We start from the raw sequence: 22,159 nt of genomic DNA on the forward strand, positions 1-22,159 counted from the left end.
GAAGGCACTGTATCCCCAGTTCCCAGAAGCACCACCATCATTGGAAGCGTTGCAGATGATGCTTGCTAGCAGCTTCCGAAAAAAGCTAATAACTAGGTGGAATAACATAGCACAAAGAGACATAGTGGAGCAGGCGAAACCCTTAAACAAGTGCAATGCTATGCAAGATCCTCAATTATCCATGGAGGACTGGGGATACTGCTGTGCACTCACGGACCGTCTCACAGCCAATTGTAATCTGCGTATAATATATTTTAAATACCTGCAACAGATGTACTATACTCCACTCCAATTGCTTTGGGTTCGTGAGCATGCTCACTGTGTGCGATGAGATGCTCCAGATGCAGATTTTATGCACTTGGCCTTGTACTGTGACTTAATATATATATTTTGGATACAAGTGACACAGACCTTGTCAGACATGATAATGGAACGAGTGGTCGGTGACGCACGCACCTGTCTATTAGGATTTGTTAAACCTCTGCAGCCGGCCAACCATAAATTGGCAATGGTAACCGTGTTGCTGGCTAAGAGATGGGTATCCCTGCACTGAGGGACAAAGATAGCTTCTAAGTTTGATAAGTGGTTGTCCGAAGTAGCATATTCTAGAGAACAATTGAATGTTTATGCAGAAGACCTGCCAACATCATCAAGACCAAAGCATATATGGGCACCATTTACGGCCCATCTGTTGTCAACAGCAATCACGGACTAGACAACAATAAATGTAAATTGTACATTGATATATCCTTGTGTAATGTTATGTAATATGGACAATTACAATGTATCTGGGCGAATGTGACCCACTTTAAATAAGATGGCAATGTTGGCACTGAGAATGCACTGTTACAATGTTGTAATGTTAATATATTGAATTAAACAAAAAGGCATGCTCATGGTATTGTCTGTAAGAACCAGCCCTAAATACACTGCTATCCTTGGTAGGTAAGCTTGGAGACTGAGATAGATAGCTTTGACCTCCAGGTGATTGATAGGCATGCTCTTCTAGAGCGGAGATCACTTTCCTTGAATTTGCATGTCCTGCAGATGAATGCACCCGCCCTCTAGGGAGGTATCCGTAGTTATTACAAAGGCGGTATTTGAGGCAAGAACGTGAGGCCATCTGACAGATGGAAGGGCTAGGACCACCAGGCTAGTGTTTCCATCATACCTGGTGTGATCTCCACAAGATTCTCACACAATCCTTTAGTTTGAATCCATTCTTTTTGAAGCTCTTCTTGAACGGGTCTCATTCTCAGATGGGCGAGAGGGACCAGATTGATCGCTGAGGACATCATGCACACGCGTTTTGAACAGACACACTGAAAATGACTTTTGTCTGGATAGTTTGAGAGCTAGTTCCTTGAGCATTTGTTGCCTGTCCTGGGATAAAAAGGCTTTTTCTTGTACAGTATCCAAGACTGCGCCCAGGAACATCATCCTCTTGGATGGAGTGGTTGATGATTTCTGGTAATTTACGGTAAGACCTAGTTTGTGAAACAACTTTAGGCAAGCCTCTGTTGCTTAGATGCTTGAAATATTGCCTGTGCTTTTATTAACCAGTTATCGAGGTTGGGGATTACCTGATGATCGTCCTTCCTGAGAAAGGCTGCCACAGGGGGTAGGTAATTGGTAAAAATGTGGGAAGCTGATTTAAGGCCAAATGGGATGACTTTGAATTGGTAATGGGTGTCGGCTACAGTGAAGCATAGGTTTTTGCGATGTTTGGGTTGTGGAAGTATGCATCCTGTAAATCCAGAGTTGTCATGGGGTCTCTGTGGTAGGAGATACAGGATGTCAGCGAGGGTGACTATGCAAAAGAATTGTTCCTGTAGATACTTGTTTATTTTCCGTAGGTCTAGAATGAGTAGCCATTCCCCAGTTCTTCCAATGCCCTGAGGAGACATGCTTAGTTTCTCTGGTGATGTGAAGGTGAGCCTCATAGATATGCCATTTGATGGGCCTTGCCTGTTTGAGGAAAAGGCTGATGTGGCCCTTGAGAGATTCAAGGTGGGAAGGATTTCTGCCTGTTCTCTTGTTCCGCAATCCTGGCCATGGCTTAAAATAGGCCCTCCCAGCCACTCCAAAAGCTCAACCAGCTTATGTGCAAATACAGAGGCAAAGGAAAGGTTTGTCAAACTCAGCAGCCTTCTTACTCACCCTTCATAATACCATCAAAGCCACTTTTGCTTTCCTTTGAAGGACCACCTTTGGCCTATTGCGGGCTGAGTATCCTCCATTCTACAGGCTTGGAAGGCCATAACATTGGATCTGCGGCTCCTACAAATAGTTGAAAGGGTGTATGACCCACCTTTCCAACAGGCTCCGTTCAAGATTCCTTCCTGTCATTCCCATCAGTCAACAGATCATCTTCTGATCCTACTGCAGAAAGTAACAGCCCTGCTACAGAAAGGAAGGGTGGAGTTGGTGTCAGAGCAGTAAATTGGTCTGCGGTGCTGCACCTGCTACTTCCTTGTTCCAAAGAACCTAGACAACTGGCTGCTTAAGGCCAGTTTACTGCAGATGGTGTCAGATCACCCGCAGGCAAAAACATCCCTGCTTTTCCATCCTGTGTCCAAGTCTCAACTAGAGCCTTCTGAAGACATCCTGTTCCTAGAGGCTGTACTTGAGACCGCATCTTTGAGAAGCCTATGTCCTCCTCCACAAAGGCTCCAAGACATTCAGCATATGATTCCTCCAGAAGGGAGGTCAAGTTCTAATCCTGGTGGTTGACTGTGATGTGATATGTCAGCAAACAGGTACGAGTGGGGTCTCATCTTCTGTTGGGAAGGGCTGAGGAACTGTGCTTGGGTGCACTAGCATGGGGCATGGATAGTGGCTTAACATCTGGCGATCTCGACAAACACCAGAGCTGTCAGTCTCAGTTGGCATCATCCTGCTGACTATGAGTGACATACCCACCCAGAGATGTATGAAACTCAGTTTTATTTAGCAATTCCTAGGGTGGGGGGGTCGCAAATCAACCTACCTCAATAATATTAATGAGCTAGATCACAATTTCTGACCCCCTAGGAATCTCTAAAATCAGATGGATGGTGGGCTGCTGGGGTCAGCAGACCACCATGTTCGTGATTTCTTTTAAATAAAGCAATCTTTTTAGGTCGAGTTCGACCTGTTGTATCTCTTCTGTGGGGTTTGGCACACCCACGGATTTCCATTGGTTGTGACTGTGGCATTCAGAAATGCTGGCTTGTTATTGGTGCATTTGTGTAAATGTCCCTCCTTTGTGTTCTTAGCTCCCTCCTTGGTGAGTTCACTAAGAGAACATTTTAGTTAACTATCACAATGTACAGCGGTGATGGCCCCTCCAACTTGCTCTTCAACTTGTTTTAGTTCGCCTGTCCCTGCTCGTGTTTTCACAGGCTTCTATCTTCCAAGCTCTCATAACCTACCCCCGCCACACACACCACACCGAGGAATGCTGACTGGATTGAAAGTCATAAATTGAAATATTGGCAGAGCCGAGTCACAAGCTTATCACTTCACTGCACAGATGGTGTGCCCTCCCAGTGCTCCAGGACTCAGCTCTGCCATAATTTCAATGTATGACTTTCAAACCCATATTGCCAGAGTTATATGTATATTGGTTTACTTTCAAACACCAAGATCGTGCTTGTTTAACATCTGAGTCTACAAAGAACAGGCCGAAAAGAGACTAATGATCCTGCTTAACTGCAATTTCTCTTATGTTAGATAACACATCTACTTTTTTTTCTCTTTATTATTATATTTTGGCGAAGCTCTGGGCATTAGAAACGCACATTTTGTTACATATTCACATACGTTTTTCAGGAAAGATTCAATGACTCGTCATGGACATGGACATGGGAAGCTTGTCATCTCCGAAGACAGTCAAAGACGAGCAAGAGAGCACGGGTTAGACTAGAGCACAAGAGAGGACCGTGGATGATACCTACAAGGCGTGAAACTAAATAAAGTATGACCAGTAATGGAGGTCGAAACTCGCATTTAACGCAGTTAAGTGTATTTGTATAGCTCGCACTCACCAAGCGTTTTTAGTATTGTGCGCCCTTCCCTGTTCTGGGCTTGTGAGTGGCTGGAGTCCGGGGTGTGTATTGTAGAATTGACTCTCACGCACTTGAGGAAAAGCTTCACTGCTCTTTAGCCGCCTGTTGTGTGGTTAATGCAGAACGATCACGCTGCCACTACCTGTCGTAATCTCGATCCTGTGTGTATATTTTTGTGTCTATCACTGTTTACTGCTGCCCTTGCCGTACATGTACCTGTTTATTCCTGTGGGAAGGTGTGCTGCTTTTCCCTGGACTGTAGCGCCCTGTGTGAGCGAAACTTGCCCTACTACTGCTTGTGCATTCTGAAGAAACCCGCCCTGCTAATAACAACCTTCAGAAACCCAAAACCATTTTATTGTATAAAACCCTGAAGCATTGTCTGTGCTTGGTTGCATTCTGCCTTACCTTTCTTCTTTTGTATTGGGAATGGTTGTGATGGATGGGGTGGTGGGTAGTTCTGTGTAAGCACTTTTTGTCATGGCCTCCCAGTTTAATGATGCTACCTCCCGCCCTGATCAGCGTTGAGGTGTGGTCTGACAATACAGGCATTGCTCTGCACACCAAGGGGCCGGGTCTCGGGCCTTGGATTGGAGCCTCTGGTGTGCGTTTGAACCTATCTTGCAGAGAAGAAGGACACTGTACAGATCGGACAGTAAAGGCATATGGTGACCACGCCTGTCTGAGGGGATATTTAGTATTCATAGTCGAGGTTGTATATTGGGGAATATGGAGTATACGACCCCAAGGAGGATGGGCATCACTGGCTGGTGGTGCGCCAACCAGTTTTGCACTAGTTAGTCTCGAAGTGTGCCTGGGTGAGGGGGATCATCTCCACTTGTTTGTCTGTTCATACTTCGCAGGCAGGCCCTAGTCTGTTCCTCATACCTAGCAGGGAGGGAATCTGCCATGTTTGCATAGTTCTCGTACTGGGACAGAAAGGCTCTGCATTGGTCTATTTCTCAACATGTAAACACAAGAAATCCTCGGGTCTAAGTGAAAAACTATACAAGAAAAGAGACAGCAAAGATTATCTCAGGGTACTTCTGGGGGAGTTCCTTAATTAGGACATAATCTCATCACCCACCGAGTTGGCATGCTTCATCATCTGCGATTCTCCTCTTGACGGGGACACCTAGCCCCGCCAAGGGCTACAACCCCCTCACTGTGAGGAAGGAGCTCAGGGATGTTTTTAATTCTTACTCTGTAAAGGATATACTAAATCCTGCAGATGAGAAGACACTTAAACTAGTTGGGTAACGGGTGCAGCGCAATAACAAAAGTTGATTGGAATGTGAGGATAGTGATGCTAAAACTAGCTTCCGGGAGCGACAGAAACTTTATTGATTTGTTCCTAGCGCCAGGATTAAAAACAGAGCACCTGCAGTGGGAAATATTAACTGCATGTGATGGACGCAACCAGGTCTTTATGTTTCAGCCTTAGAGACCCGAAAAGGTGTCACGGCTTTCGTCAGGACCTTACAAAAAAGTGCTTCAGTCAGCACTGGTGTTTCTTGTTATACTTTACTTGAAGGGGTACAACCAGAGGCATAACACAAGCCCCAGTGGGGTGGGGGGGCACATCACTTCAGGGGCTCCACACCTCCGGGAACCTATTCAGGGAAAAGTGAATTAATGTCTGAGAGAGATGGGAACTCAGTGCCCCCTCATTATGTTCTGCAGCGAGGCCCCATGATTTTGTGTTACGTCACTGGTGACGGCGGCACTGCACATTCTGCACATTGTATTTAAAATACAATGCAGATCGTTTGACTTAAGACAGAACCCACACATGATAGACTGATTGTAATTCCAAACAGGCATTTGCAATGCAATAGGTCTCGCAGTTGTGAGAGTTTGAGCTAATGGCATTGCCTTTTATTTACGTGTTGGTTTTTAAAACATAAATAAAAGGCATTGTCATTTACAATGCCAATAGCTTAAACTCTCACAAATGCGAGACCTATTGCATTGCAAATGCTTGTTTCTTTTTGTTTACACATTCCCAGCCTTTCACATAAACTCCGGGAATTGAACACTTAACCTTCTGAGAGTCTGCAGACAATGTGTCTAAGCTACACTACAAATGACACACAACGACCAAAGTCCAGGAAAGCTGTAAAAGCAAGAGCAAAGAATAACAACATTTGGCAGGAACATGAGAAGAGATTTAACCTAAGAATTAACCACGGTGCATGCAGCAGAATACCGACCAACGTGTATGCCTAGGTGATCTGAGGCCAGGCATGTGAATGGGTGTGAAGACGTTCAGGTGCCCACCTAGTATTTACACTCATACTCCTATGTTCAGAATGTGAGTCTGCTGAACTTTAAATTCTGGTACTTTCATCAGCCCAACTCTAAACGGGACTGGGTAAATAAACTATCCTAGCATGGACAGTGTTGGGCACCATCTTGAGACTATTGCTGCTTTGTAGCGCTTGAGCTGAGATGACCCGGTCCCTTTCCCTTTACCCCGAAAACCACAGCCCTTCAATATTCGTAATTAATAGGGCTCCTGCACCGCAGCCATTAAGCCCCAGATTCCCGAGAGCAGACTTGGACCCAAGGTTCCCCCTGTCGGGTCTTCCGCCTTTCCGGTTCTGACCAACAAAGAGCGCTTATCACTGAGACAAATCTGCCTCGCTGTGACGTTCCTGGCGTGGTCTCCTAGTGAAAATACAGCACAAACTCCAGCTGCATGCAAAGCCAGTCATTTGGCATACTGGTGAATCACAAGAAATCCCCCCACGACGGTGTGGCGAGGAATCATAAGAGGACAAAGCAACAAACCACATACCAGCATGCTGCTCGTGGTGATACCCACCACTCTGGCCGAGCATACGAAAGAAAAACGGAACATAGGAAAACAATCACACACATGCTTGCCACTCGCTGGAGATACTCACCATCCTAGTCGAGCCAGCGAGATCACCAACATATAATTAACATGCGTGTGGCTCGTTGGGGGTACCCACATCCCCCAACTAGCCATTGAAATAAACAATCATGCACAACATGCATAGTACGCAACACAAAACACACAGAAAAGGAACAATGCCTGCTGTTCGAAAGGGGGGACTCACCCACCCCCTTTTCTAGCCAGGGCCTTCCTTAAACAAGCATTTGCAATGCAATAGGACTCGCGTTTACGCAAGACCTATTGCATTGCATCACGGACAACGGGAGGGAGGGGGAAGCACGGACAACGGGAGTGCAGGCGGGGGCAGGGAGAGAAGGCACAGACAAAGTAGTACTCACAGTTTAAAGAACACGTACCCTAACTTGTAACACTCGAAGTAAAGGGGACAGTAGCCATGGGAGGGAAAAAATGATGACATGGCCATAATAAGGAGGGACTAACACGCCTCATAATCAATCATTTTCGAAAGATAATGACACAAGCCAATTAAAAACATGGGCGGAGTGTGGGTGGAGCGTCGACTGCATACCCCATTACTGCATGCCTCGCAGTGCGAGCAGCGCACGTGCACTGTCGCTATAGGCTTGACCTAAAAATTAGTATAAAATGTTGATCTGTGGTAATTTTGTCATGATTTTCTTTAAGTTGTAATGTGAACGACTTTTATGTTGTTCATAAATTGTATTTTTTTTCCTCCTTATGTCCATTGGTTCTCTGATCCACTAATTCTCCTTTCGCCTGTGGGAGATTTGGCGCCCATTTCCTTCCTCGTGTCTCCCAGTGGCACCTCTCACTGTACCCAATGCCATGATTATACTCTGCGTTTTTTATTTTCTTAATCTGAAAATGTTTTTAGCCTACACTCCACTTTAGCTGCTCCAATCTTATTTATCTCTCGCTCTCTGTATTCTTGGACCTTCCGTTTTAATTTCCAACCCGCAGCTATATTTCACCAATCCTGTTTCACTTACTCTTTTTGCACTGTTTGATCTAGATTCTTTTAAACTTTGTATTGGGGTATTCCATCTGCGCTCCCTTCTTCCTCTCCCTTTACACCCTCTGGCATCACCGCTGCCCCGATCCTGTGCTCTGCCTACCTCATTTCACTTACTGTGTTTTTTTATCGAATCACTGAATCTGGTTTCTCTATGCTCTTGTCTACTACTCCTTTGGCGCCCACCTCTGTCCCTTTGTTCAAAGCCGTCAAGGATCCCACTCGGTGCCAATTTGAACAAGCATTTGCAAAGCAATAGGTCTCACATCACTAAAGGTTTAAGCTATTTGCATTGCAAATAATAATGCAAAGCCAATAGCACAAACTTTCAGTAATACAAGACCTATTGCATTGCAAATGCTTACTTTTAAATGCAGCCCATTTTCCTTTAACCCATTCAGTGCCCATGACGAGCTGGACTCGTCATGGGCCGCGGTGGCGCTGTGCCCATGACGAGTCCAGCTCGTCATAGACCCCGCCCGCTAATGCAACGGCCGGCACTGGGCGGGGAAAGAGCGGGCACTGAAGGGGTTAAGGAAAATGGGTTGCGTTTAGAAAAATATAAATTAAAAGTTTTCTTTTCCTTTTTTAAGAGCAGGCAGTGGTATGTGGGACCACTGCCTGCTCTTAAAAAATGCTTTTACAAACATTCACAAAGGGGACGGGGTCTCTTAGGGAGCCCTTCCCATTTGCAAATTGGTTACCTCTTACTTGAAGTAGGTGGCAAAATGTGAATGTTTTGCGACCGCATTTCGGTCACAAAACATTCCTACATACTGATGTGATTCGGTATTAGGAAGGGACGCCCTAAACATGCCCCTTCCTAATAGCGAATCGCTAACCGATTTCGCTATTTGGTAATAGGTTACCAAATCGCAAAACAGAGTTTGGTACATTGGGAAAACCTTATTTCCGGTCGCAAATGACCTGATTCTGCTAATCGGGCCGTTTACGACCTTAGAAGAGGTGCCATTCACCAGCCAATCACATTTGTCCAAAAATTCAAATGTGATTGATAGGAGTCACAAATCACTGAATAGCGACTTTATATGGCACCGATATACAACTGTTTCAAATCCACAAACATCTTTTTTCTAAACACTTTGGGCCATATATATTAAGCAGTTTTGCGATCGCAAACACAGAAAATCGCAAAAAATGGTGTATGCGATCGCAAAACACAGATTTGATTTGTAAGAGACACATTCCATTTGCAATATTGCTAATCGCAAAAGTAGCGAATAGCAAATTTGCGAATCAAACCTCATTACGATTAATTTGCGAAATCGCAAAATGTGACACGACAATAGCGAAACTCGGATGAAAAATTCGCTATTTGTGAATTGTCGAAATTCCCAAATTAGAGAATCGCAATTACCACCAAGTCTGAGCAGGTGGTAACCAGGTGCAAACTATTTAAAGAGGCCCACAATGCAACAGATATTTTCCACAATGGCTGGGCTGTATGTGATAGCCAGGAGGCAGCGACTCAGAGCTGCTGCACAGAGGAGGAGACACCAGGAAAGTATCTTTCGAGCGCGCATTACCCTGTTCCAGCGGACTGAGGAGGAGATCTATACAAACTACAGGCTGGCTGAAGAGAGCATCCTGGATTTAATAGCGGAGCTCAAACCTATACTTGAACACCCCACACCCAGGACACACACCATTCCCTCCCATATCCAAGTCCTGTGCTCACTGCACCTCTTGGCATCAGGTAGCTTCCAGGGGGTGATAGCCACAGCAGGAGGGGTCTCACAGAGTGCATTGTTGTGCTTTTTCCACGCGTTCCTTGATGCCATGGTACAGAGGCTGCATCACCACATCCACTTCCCCAGCACACCACAGGCACTAGACCAGACCAAGCAGGAGTTCTATCAAATTGCCCAATTTCACCACATCATTGGATGCATAGATGGGACCCATGTCGCCATATCCCCCCATGCCAGAACGAGTATGTGGTCAGGAGTTGCAAATCCTACCATTCCCTGAACATACAGGTGGTGTGTAATGCCAAGCACATTATAACCGACATCGTAGCAAAATACCCAGGCAGCACACACAACGCATTCATCTTCCGCCACAGTGGGATACACCGTTAACTCACAAGTGGGGAGTTTGGTGAGGATACCTACTAGGTAATTGCATTTGTTCGTAGGACACACTAGTAAAGGACAGCATTGGCAGGACCACCCCACAGGTGACGGTGCGTATGCGGTCCGTGAATACATACTGACTCCTTACCTGAATCCTGCCAATGCTGGAGAGCGGAGGTACAACAGTGCCCACATAGCAACCGGATGCACCATTGAGCGGACCTTCGGAATCCGCAAGAGCCATTTCAGATACCTACATAAGAGTGGAGGGGCACTACAATACAGCCCCCAGACCTGATGCAAGATAGTGGTAGCGTTTGCCATGCTGCACAACATCGCCACCAGGAAAGGCACAACAGTGGAGCTCACCGAATCAGAATCATCAGGTGAGGATGGGCCAGCTCCAGGACGCATGCCAGCCGGTGTAATCGGTGCAGCTGCTGGGCGCTAGAGGCGAGATGAGATCACACAGAACTATTTCTAGGTAAGAAAAGATGACACGATGCTAAACATCTATTACGAGACTGTGTTTAATTTCCTTCAGAACAGGATATATAACGGCACACAGCCTGTGTAGCACACAGTGTATTGTTCAATGTCCAGCACATGTTAGTTTCACAGTGCAAATTAACTATCTTGACTAAGTGTTTGTGTACACTCGGTTGATGCACCCATCTCCATGTCCAAGTCTGAGCACCTCAACTGCGGCGCTGTCGGCCCGTAGGCTCTCGCTGTGGGCGCACAGTGCCCTCATCACCTGTCTCAGAAGCCCTGCTGTGACGCACACTACGGCGCCTGTCCGGTGGGGGCGGGGGTGTAATGCTGCTCCTGCCAGATTGGGCGTCCTCGTCTGTTGGAGTGAGGACTCCTGGGCCAGAAGTGGTAGCTGCCCGCAGCTGATCCACAGCACATGTCACCTGTACCAGGACCTTTGCCACGTCCTGGCTGCAGTGTGCCACCTCATGCTGCACACTGATGCTGCGCCTTGACAGCACAGAGGTCGCTGAGGAAAGGCGGTTGACCGCCCTGGTGTAGAGGTCTAGGCAGGTATGTAGCAGCACGATCTACCCTCAGTTCAGCACAGAATGCCTCCAGGGCACCCGTCAGGCCCATGAAGCCAACCCTGATTTGCCTCTGGATTGACCGTATGTTTCTTGCCTGCAGGCGCTGGACTTCTAACATGTGGCCCTCCAGCCCTCTGAAGACTGTGTCCTCTCCTGTGACTGCTGCACTGGTGGATGCACGTGCCCTACGCCTGGATGGTATTGGCGGTATTGGATCTGCAAGTGCTCGAGCACGGGGTTATGGCTCTGACTGTCTCTGGACTGGTTGGACATCGACATCGGTGTCCTGGGCTTCTTCCTCCAGCGGGGGCAATGGTGGCACTGCAATCCGCCTGCTACGTTTTGGAGGAATGACTGGGCTGCCCTCCTCCTCTTCCTCCTCCTTCTCTTGCCCTGTTGCCTCTGGGTTGGGGGATTCATCCTCGCCTCCACTGATTGTTCCCTGTGTTTCTGCTGGTGCTGTGGACGTAAATGCACACATTAATTTTCTGTCCTGCCTTGCATTTGTCATGCATTAAATTTCACTGTTTGGAGTTACATGGGTCCTGTCTGTCTGTATTTAGCCTTTCATGATGCGCACATACTGGTTGAGACTGGCTGGGTGTCAATGCTCCACTGTTAGGTGCATGTGACTACAACTCCCATAGTGCATTGCTGTGTGTGCTTGTGTACCTGCACTGGACTTAAAGATTTGTTGTGCCCCAGGGTCTCTCCTGGGTGTGTGGGGGACGTAGGGAGGTATTAGGGGTGTGATGGCATGCTTCTTACCTTGTCTTGGTTCTGGGGGGTCGGAGCTGTCCAGGTCTGCCACGCCCATAACACTCTCCGGAAACAGGGTCCCCTCAACCATTTCCTCCAGTGATGTTGAAGCGGTGGCAGTAGAGGTCCCACCACCGGTCTTCTTCACCTGCTCCAACCTGGCAGCAACCTTCTCCTTTGAGAGCTGGCGCATGTCATACCCGCGCTTTCTTAGGTCTTCCACGCTTCGGTGTGGGACGCCAATTGTGCTGACTTTACGCTGGATGTCTGCCCAAATCCTTCTCTTGCATGTCTCAGGCACACGCAGTGACTTCTTGCCAAAGAGGAGCTCATGGCTAACAACCATCTCCTGAATCAGGACCTCCAGCTCACTTTCTGAGAACTTGTGTTTTCTCTTCCTGGGTGTCTCCCCCTGCTGCTTGTCCTTGCTGACCATGTCTCCAATCTCTGCCATTGTGTGTGGCACTGCAGTGATGCCTCTCCTCAACTCCTAGTCTCTCACTGTGCTTCTGAAACTCAGGTGCAGCATGGGTAGTCACACTTCCTGGTTGTGATGTCATCAGGCTGCACCTGAGCTTCCGATTCTCAAAAGTGCGAAATTCGCAATTTTTTATTTAAGGAATCGCAATTTTGGCATATCGCAATTGTAATAGCGATATTTAAGGAATCGCTATTATATTGCAAGTTTTTATTTACATACCGTTTTGCGATTCTCAATTTGCGATTCGCTATAAATCGCAAATTATGAATCGCAAAAAAGGAGTTTGATACATATGGCCCTTAAATCTCAAAAACTACTGGAGGGATTTACTCCAAGCCAAACTTTTTTTTTAGTATAGTTCTACTTTTCGTGCCATGTTTGGTGTCAAAGCATTCACCTATTTTGACTGTTGAAACACAATGGGAGGTAAAATGGAAAAACACGTTTTTTCATTCCCCTTTTAACTTTTTTACCCTGCACGTAAATTGGCATGCTGGACCTTAGATGACTACGCCAAGCGATTGTCATATTTTGAGCCCATTCCTTCATGAGGTACACGATCTATTGGAAATAGGAAAGCTGTCCTGAACCCCAAATACACATTGTGGACTACCAGTGCATGGCGTGGATTATCCTCAAAGCAAACCTATCACAGACACTCACGCCCTGCCCTTTTACCTAAATTATTTTATGATCCCACAGGACTCTCGGAGGAGCCAGCGCGGGACCCAGTGCTCTCGTGGGAGTCTTGCGGAATTAAAGGGGTCGTGCTGCCTATCATGGGATTCTGGCCCCAAACTCTTTTTTTTTGGTATTTGCCCACAGGCAGAGGGTGCGTGAACCCTCTGGGAACCCCCACACAAGGTACAGGTGCTCAAGTTACCCCTAACCTGACCCCTTAAACTATAATATTTATTCATTTACAGGGCACAGGAACTAGTCTCTGTGTCTTGTAAGGGCGGCTGCAACACAATTTCTTATCGTGTAGAGGCCAACCAGAGTGCAAGTTCCCACAGGACTTACAGGAGGCTCTTACAGAAGCATGACTTTTGAAAGGAAAAAGGGCCTCTAGATAATCAAATCACTGCATTATTTGAAGTTGCACACCCGGAAAAGACACACATACCCAACTAGTCAGGTACAACACATTTTAAACCATAACTTCTCAAAAACCACTGAACAAATTTACAACAAATCACAAAAAGCACACTTTGTGGATAAAGATCTAGCTTTATGCCAAATTTGGTCTAATTGTGTTCAGCAATTTGGACTGTAGCAGTGTCTAAAGCGCCTATTGGAAACTGCATGGGAAAATTACTTTTTGGGACCCCCTTTTTTTCTCAGTTCCCCACTTGATGGATTGCCCCAGAACTTTCAAGATAGGAGCTAAGGTGGATGAACTTTTTTTTGTAAGTTTTGAGAAGATTCATCAAATGGCACCAAAGTAAATAGCAAAACAAAAATGGCTTTTCCTATGGAAAGTCTGACCTACTTGTAATTACCCATTGGGGACTGCCACAGGGCAATATATATCTATATCACAAAGGAGTTTCCATAGGAAAAACACTTTATGTTTTCTTAATAACATTGGCACAGTTTAACAAAGCTTCCCCAAAATCCACTTTGGTTTCTTCAAGGTTGATTTGTTTCGTGCAGAGCATTCAACAGCAGCCAAGAAAAAGGAAGGGTCCCAAAAGTGACATTTTCTATTTTAATTCCCATAGGATTCTTTAATCATCAATACAGGAAAACAAACAAAAATTATAATAAATTTGTCATGAAAGTAGAGCTCCTTTGCTTGGTTTGGTGCGAATCCATACAGTAGTATGGTAGCAAACGTTTTCCCGGTCTCTAAACATTTTTTTTACAAATCCCACGCTCCTTGATGGATGAAGTGAGAGTCAGGAGGACACATTATGCAGGCATAGTGGTCAAAAAGAACATGGAGATTAAACACCCAAGTAAAGTCTGAAAAAAAAATGTTTTCCACAGAAAAAAGTATTCAGATTAAAGATACATCCTAAAATATAAAATAAAAGCAAAAAACACACAAAAGTAGTGTTAATAGCCAAAACATGATTTAAATAAAATAAAATTGTGTTCAGGATCTTTCTCAAAGAAAAGACAAAAAGCGGTGTTTCTCAGCCACACCTACTATTTTTTATACAAATTTGGCTAACTGGTTAAAAAACAGTAAAGGCCAGATGTACAAAATGTTTTACCATTCGTAAACCCTTGATTTAGTCTTGGTGGCAGCAAAAACATTTTAGACCATGCATGAAACCTACCTTTTTAGTTGTTAAAGTCTCCAAAAATGGCTCAGAATGTGTCAGAACCCCTTTCACACGGCCAAGGGCACAAAGGGGCTACTGGCCGCAACCATGGTGGTTGAGGTTTTTAATACTGATGTCCCGGTCCACTCAACTTGGCCAAGTACCCCTTCTTTCCTTGACTCTCAGTGGTAGCTGTGGTTGAGCAGTCAAGGCTCCCTTGGGTGGAGGGGATGTAGATACAGGTCAGTGAATATGACTGATAACTCAAAACGTAAACAGTACAAACAATAAATCAATGTCCAGCCAAATAGTTGCTTTTATCAGAAAAAGTTGTATTATATTTCTAACTCCACACACCACGCAATGATGTACGATATTTAGAAGCAACAACACAGTCCCCTTTGAGGCTGGGGCACTAGGCAGTGCTGAAGTGTCTATGGTGCCATGGCACCTTCAGCAGCAAATCCCCCCGGATCACAAAGGCCCTAGTTTAAGCCCTACCAGCTCCTGAAGCACATAAGCATTCAGCATTAGAGCGGGTGCCCTCAGCACGGCACACAGAATGTCCGATCATGCTTGGTGAAGTTAGGCTGCTTGTGGTACATGTGGAAGCATCGGCTGGGGTAGGCACACTCTCCTGGAGTGGGGTGTCTGCTCTCCCCAGGGGTTGGAGTAGCTTCCAACCCATCAGCGATGTGGTAAGTCAAGTTCTCCCCGGTGGGGTAATTCAGCCCTTCAGATCCCGGCTGGAGTCCCTGGAGGGAGTGTTGTCTTCCTCAGCGTCCTCCTTGTCATAAATTCAAACTGACGGAAGATCCGAAATCCTTGATAAGTGAAGTCAACCACAAAATGCAAATTCTCACTAAGCAACCTTCCTCACTAGCTGCAAAACATAGTCTGAGCAAATCAAGATCCCAATTCAGAAGAGCAATTTGACATGCTAAAAAGGAAAAGAATCAGTACTTTTGGATTTGACTGCTAGCTGCAAGTAAGGAATGAAACACCAAGAAATTCTGGTCCCTGATCAACCAAGCTACAATAGGCACCAATGCAAACATCTCTGAACCCACGGGGGTCTAATTTTTGACTACTCATTTTTCATCACAAGCCGAATGGTCCCTTACATCCAGCAGCCCACCTAGCGACTCATCTGTGCCTCCGAAGGTCACCTAAACACCTGGTGCTCCAAAAATCTTTGACACGTGCAGTAAAATGGAGGAATGCTGTGCACTACAGCTGGGCAAGCTGCGGAAAGACGGAGCTTCAAATCCCGAAGCTTCAAATCCCACCGCTACCCACCACTTTCTTTACATCTGACCTCGCTTTTTGGTCTGAGGTGTTAATGCCTCTATTCAAACATTGCTTGGCGTCCAACACTATCATAGACTCCTGGAGAGGATCCATCATACAACCAATTTTCAAATGAGGCAGGAAATCAGACCCTCGCCACTATCGTCTCATTTCCCTAATTGATAACGATATTAAACTTTATGCCAGTCCGTTACTTGATGACCTCAGAGTCTGGGCAGAAGATCATCAGATCATACCAGAGAATCAATGCAGCTTTAGAGATAAATGTTGCACCTCCTCGAATTTGATAGCTCTGGACCTCATGTGCGACGAAGCAACAAGAAACAAAAGGGAACTTTATTCCTGCTTTGTGGGCTTCAAAGCTGCTTTCAATAGCATACCAAGAGGACCTCTTTGGGTTAAACTGTGGGAATGGAGTCTGCCTGGTGCCTTGCTGAGAGCAATTGTGCTGGGGAAACAACCGTTACAACACAGTCATTACATTGCACTACCTTTACAACGTAGTCATTACAATGCAACATCCTTTACATCGTATGCCATTACAATGCAGCCATTACATCGAATGTCACTACAACGCATGTCATTACAACGCATGTCACTACAACGCATGACATTACAATGCAATATAAGGTAAGTAATGGGGAATAGTAATTTTTACCCCTCCCCTATCCAACACTTACCCTACTGTTGCACTCACTGGAGTGGAAATAGTATTTTTTACCACTAAACTATCCAACACTTACCCTACTGTTGCGCTCACTGGAGTGGGAATAGTAATTTTTACCCCTCCCCTATCCAACACTTACCCTACTGTTGCACTCACTGGAGTGGGAATAGTAATTTTTACCATTACACAATCCAGCACTTACCCTACTATTGCCCTACAAGTAATTTGCGTTGTAATGGAATGCGTTGTAACTGTAGTTTCTAAAAATCAGTTGTGTTGGCATGCGATGTAAAATCATCCGTTGTAATGGATGTTGCGATGTAAAAACTGCGTTGCAAAGGCATGCGTTGTAAATGTTTGCATTGTGTTGTCATACATCCTTGTGCAGCTGTATACCAATACCTGGGTGCGGATCAAACAAGGCGAAGGCTCCTGTATCTCAAGGAAGATCCATACAAATTCTGAGCTGAAGCAAGTCTAAGAACTGGCTCCCTTGCATTTTAACTTATACAAAGCCAACGTGCCACCTGACCAAACTAGGAGGCCAAAGCATGACACACTTGCTATATTCAGACTATCTGGAGCTCCTCAGCCAGACAACAGCTACTGTCTACCCTACATGTCTATACTGCTAAGAACACGTTGGAAATTAACCAATGAAAGACCAAGACTGTCTCATTCAACCTAAAACCCAATCTTGCTAACAGGTGGCAGCTTAAGGTGTCTGCCACCATCAAAGCAAGGACTATAAATACCTGGGTATCCTTCTAGACAGTAAAGGGTCATTCACACCTCATCTACGCTCCATAAACCACAAGGGCTTCAGTTTAATTTTTGCTCTCTCAGCTATTTCTCTGACGCTACACGGCCCTAGCCTCGATACTCTTCTCCAGGTGATGTAAGCAAAAATCATCCCAACACTAATTTACAGGGGTGAAATTATCCTGGGCAGGGAGCCTGGGTCAGCAGACAAACTGGTTACCAGAATCTACAAAGTCACTCTCAGCCTTCCAAAGAGAACATCACCGGCGCAAGTAAAACTTGAGTATAACATCAAAAACAGCACCAGGCCAGAGGCAGCTGCTTCCTCAACCTCGGTCACAGACTCAGAACGGCACCACCCGACTCCATGCATGGTTTAATCTGGTGCAAACTTGAGCGCTCTGACTCGAGATCGTGATACAGGCAAAGTCTTCAGGACAAACTAGTGGAATTCTCACTGTCTGAGGCCTAGAGCAAACAACTCTCCTACAAGGTCTTTAAAAAACTAACATCACTCATGGCCAAAACAAATTAAAAACTGGAGGACTTGACAGCCTTACACAAGTGCTCCCATGCATGGTCAGTTATACACTCATATTCTTCCACCAAGCAGCAGAACTACATTACCTGTACCTACCTCATATGGATCAAGGCACGCTCATGGCTTTAACACTGGGCGAGTGGAATATACCTGCTCACATCCCATCCTGGTGCAGCTCAGCTATTCACAAAAAAAAGCTGCTGTTTATGTGGAGAAGAAAAAGAAAACTTAATCCATATCTTATGTATCTGCCCCTAACTGCTGCAGCAAAGGAGAACTTTCGCCATGCGGAGTTTATTAGGGTAGGAGTGCGCGCTTGCCGGCAGGCAGTGATCGTCAGCTTGAATTTATCTAATCCACCACAAAATTCCCAAAGTGTTAAGTTTCTCCGGATGGCTGAGACTAAACTGGACTTTGTCAACCCGACCAGTACTGTGGTAACATGCTCTTAAATGCTGTAATGTTTGTTTCTTTGCGTCTCTGATTACCGCACGTATAACATGGGGGCAGGTAGAACCCGCCATAACAATGCTATGTCTATCATGCTTAGCTTAAGGTTAATCATACAGCGCTTAGCACATCATTGTCCACATAGGTCGGGTTCAGCCACGTCATTCCTATTTTTTCGCACACTGCACTTTAGCACTTACACTGCTTCTCACAACAGTTTAAAATGATCAAATCTGCTGCTCTACTATCTGGGGTCGGGCATCGACCTGTGTTTTTAGAATATTTGATCACTACTCTCTACACTGGACATTGGTAGGTGGAGGGACAGATCGTTTCAGGCTTCCATGGTGAGGTAGAAGAATAAACGTCCTCCGCTGCGGCTGTGACAGATGCGGGGGATGTGTACGAGGGCCAGGGAGGTTGAGCGCAGGTGTCTGTGGCTGGTTGGTAGAAATTCACACAGTGGTTGATGTACGCTGGGCCCAGGTCACACAGAGCTCTGTAGGCGTGTATCAGAAGCTTGAACTGGCATCTCTTCTGAACGGGAGGCCAGTGTGGGTTCCTGAGGTGGGGGGTGATGTGGCTGCATTTGGGGTGGTTGAGGATGAGTCTAGCTGCAGCGTTTTTGTGGTCTGGAGCCTCTTGAGGAGATAGGGGTGATTCCTGGGTAGAGTCCGTTGCTGTAGTGGAGACGGCTGGTGACAAGGGCTTGGGCAATAGATATTCTTGTGTTGACGGGGATCCGCTTGAAGAACGTTCGGAGCATGCGGAGGGTGTGGAAGCGGCGACTGCGTTGACTTGGCGCTTCATGGCGAGATTGCTGTCAAGGATTATTCTGAGAATGCGGGAGTGGGCTGCAGGAGTGGGGATGGGTCCGAGCTCAGAGGGCCACCAGCTGTTGTCCCAAAGGGAGGTGCCCTTCCCAAAAATCAGTACTTCTGTTTTGCATGTGTTAATTTCAGACAGTTGGTCCTCATCCAGTCGGTAAGACAGGTCCTAGAGTTACAGAAGTTTGTTACTGCGTGGAAGGGTGTTTGGTGAGCAAGACGATGAGTTGTATGTTGCATGTGCATGATATGATGTTGAGTCGGTGGTTTCTAACGATGTCCGCTAGGGGTGTCATGTAGGTGTTAAATAGGGTGATGCTGAGTGACGATCCTTGGGGTATGCCGCAGATGATAGTCTTGGTTTCTGATGTGTAAGGACGGAAGTTGGATTCTCTGAGTCTGTCCAGTGAGAAAGGATGCTAACCATTTGAGAGTGTTTTCCTAGATGCAGATGTGGTTGAGTCTATTGATGGGATCCAGTGTCGAATGCAGCTGAGAGGTCGAGAAAGATCAGGGATGCAGTCTCGCCGCAGTCGAGGAGGGATCTGATGCACATGCATGATCTGTGTTCGCCTATGACAAATAATCAGTATAAGGGATCCAGACAACAGAACAGTTGGGCTATCTGGGCAGGGGTACATGTCTAAACCATGCAGAGCAGTTTTCTGTCCCAACAGAATGAATACCGTTTCAATATTTGGAAGGGACCTGCTTTGGGCATCCATTGCAAATACCAAATCTGTATCCAACATATCAGTGGTCCACAACCTGAATTGCTAACGTCAACCATTGAAATGTTACTGGTTTTCAAGTTGAGGTGGTAACTTAAAAACTCCTTCTCCTTCATGAATATTTGTTTAACTTCGGGGGAGATGGAAGTGTTCCAGGGACCACTCCCAACTCTGACTGAAACTTTAAAAAAACAATTTAAAAAACAGCCATTACCTTTGAGAGAAGCAGCCTGCTTAAAAAAAAAAAAACTTTATTTAAAGTCCGTCACAGTCATGGTGGTCTGCTGACCCTTGTGGGCCAGCATCCCTGTGATCTGGACCAATCAGACTGAGAAGCAATTTGCGACCTATTAATATGAGGTAGTTTGGAAGTACCCACTACTAATCGGAATTCTATGAAAGACCTACTAGTACATAGGTTGTTTAGTAAAATTCCACACTGGGTGCAAATATACTGGTCGCAAATTGTGACACCTATCCCTAAATGTTCTGATGTGAGCAGGTTTAATTTTTATTGATTTGTGTTCCGGGATCTCACACTTGCACTGCTATATATATATATATATATATATATATATATATAAATATATCGGAGGGAATTTCCTTGGTGAAGAGAGACAATCACCCTTAGAAGCTTACGTCACATTAGTATCATTGATGTATAGATTGCTTGTCACTTCCTCAATCAGCAAGCACTGTGGCAAGGAAGAAGGATGAGGAAATAATGGTTGGATTACTTATTGGTAATCTTGTTAACGCTGAGTTCTAGCTGCCTTCATCACAGCCTTAAATTCCTACTAGCACCCTTCTTGTAATTCCTTGCTAGCCAATGGTGCAGGAAATGGGTTGGGCAGAGGAAGCTTTTTATTAAGTCATAACAGGAAAGGGACGAAACAACAAAGGATTAACTTTGTTGAGTAACAAAGGGAATGATTTAGAGTTCGCCAGACGGGTTACGCCGTCTCAAACGTCAAAGATATCTCGTCCACCATATTACAAGTTCATTATATACAATGAAACTTGGAATACGGCAGATGAAAAGTAACCTGTTCGCCGAACTCAAAATCAGGCCCAAAGATTCTAAAAATATACAATAATAATCTGTAAGGGGAAAGTTATAGATAACAGTTCTGTGGAACAGGGAAACTCCTCGCGCACTGAGGAATGGACGAGGAAGGCAAGGACTTGGAGCAATGAAAAATTAATGATAAGTAATTCAACAAATTTCAAACTGTAACCACTTTCTGCACATAATTTCTTGGTTTAGAGATTTAACCGACACTTAAGTAGCAGGATATCATTTATAGGGTGAGTGAATCAGTGAAAATACGTACATAGAGCACACTGCTGACCCAACCGCCCCTCTCACGTGACATAAAAGGACATTGTTTCCAAATTTTGACCACTTTTTACACATTGTTTTGGTTTTGAGACTTAGCGGACACTTGCGTACCTCGATTATATTTCATAAAGATGAGAGAGTCAAAGCAAAAACTTACATAACGCACAGTTACTTAAACAGCTCCTGCCAATGACATACGAAAGAGACATTGCTACGAATACTAAAAATACCAATTCTAAAACATACCCTTTTAGGCACCAGGGTGTGAGCATTTTGCGATGCATTAAATCTACAAATTGCCTGTGTTGTGTCAAGTTTCCAAATAACAACGTCCCCGCTGTAGGATGCAGTAGCCAGGAGTTTATTCTGGTAAACATCACCAGAAAAAATGTCGTCCTTGTGATAAGGCTTCCACTGTTTGTAGTCAATTTCATTACCATCTTTAGCATCTCTGAAAAACGACATTCAGACAAAAAACAGAACGCAGGTGGTTTTGAAATACATCTAGTAAAGAAAAAGACGTTACATAATCTATGAAAATGACGATATTTCATTAAGACCAGCCCGACCTTCACACACTTACTTCAAATTCCCAACTCCAGAATTCACATACCTCAACTCCGTGACACTCACAATACGCACAGTGAATTAGGTGACGGTGACACGGAGCGCTCGGTAACAAAACTACAATGAAGCCTGCAGTAGGTAGAAGTGCTAGGTTCTCTTCCTCAGCTCACTTCAGTCATGAGGGCCACTGCCTTTAAAATATGCTGGACTGGGCACTGGCAGAGAACTACAAGTACCAGATGGATGGATGTTCTCAGTGGAATGCTAGTGGTGCAATAGGAAAGCAATAGAGGGGCACAATATTTGAGGATCCCCAATGCAA

At 45.4% G+C, this 22,159-nt stretch overlaps 1 protein-coding gene across 1 annotated transcript in view; it reads right to left on the reverse strand.

Moving 5' to 3' along the window:
- EFCAB8 (EF-hand calcium binding domain 8) overlaps positions 1–22,159 on the reverse strand; it is a 3,172,177-nt gene that overhangs the window by 1,263,885 nt on the left and 1,886,133 nt on the right. The window contains exon 18 of the mRNA XM_085615170.1: positions 21,517–21,721. Coding sequence (XP_085471296.1) covers positions 21,517–21,721 — 205 coding nt within the window. The remainder of the gene's footprint in view (positions 1–21,516; positions 21,722–22,159) is intronic.

The sequence above is a fragment of the Triturus cristatus genome, chromosome 7 (genome assembly GCF_964204655.1).
Source record: "Triturus cristatus chromosome 7, aTriCri1.1, whole genome shotgun sequence".
Lineage (NCBI taxonomy): Eukaryota > Metazoa > Chordata > Amphibia > Caudata > Salamandridae > Triturus > Triturus cristatus.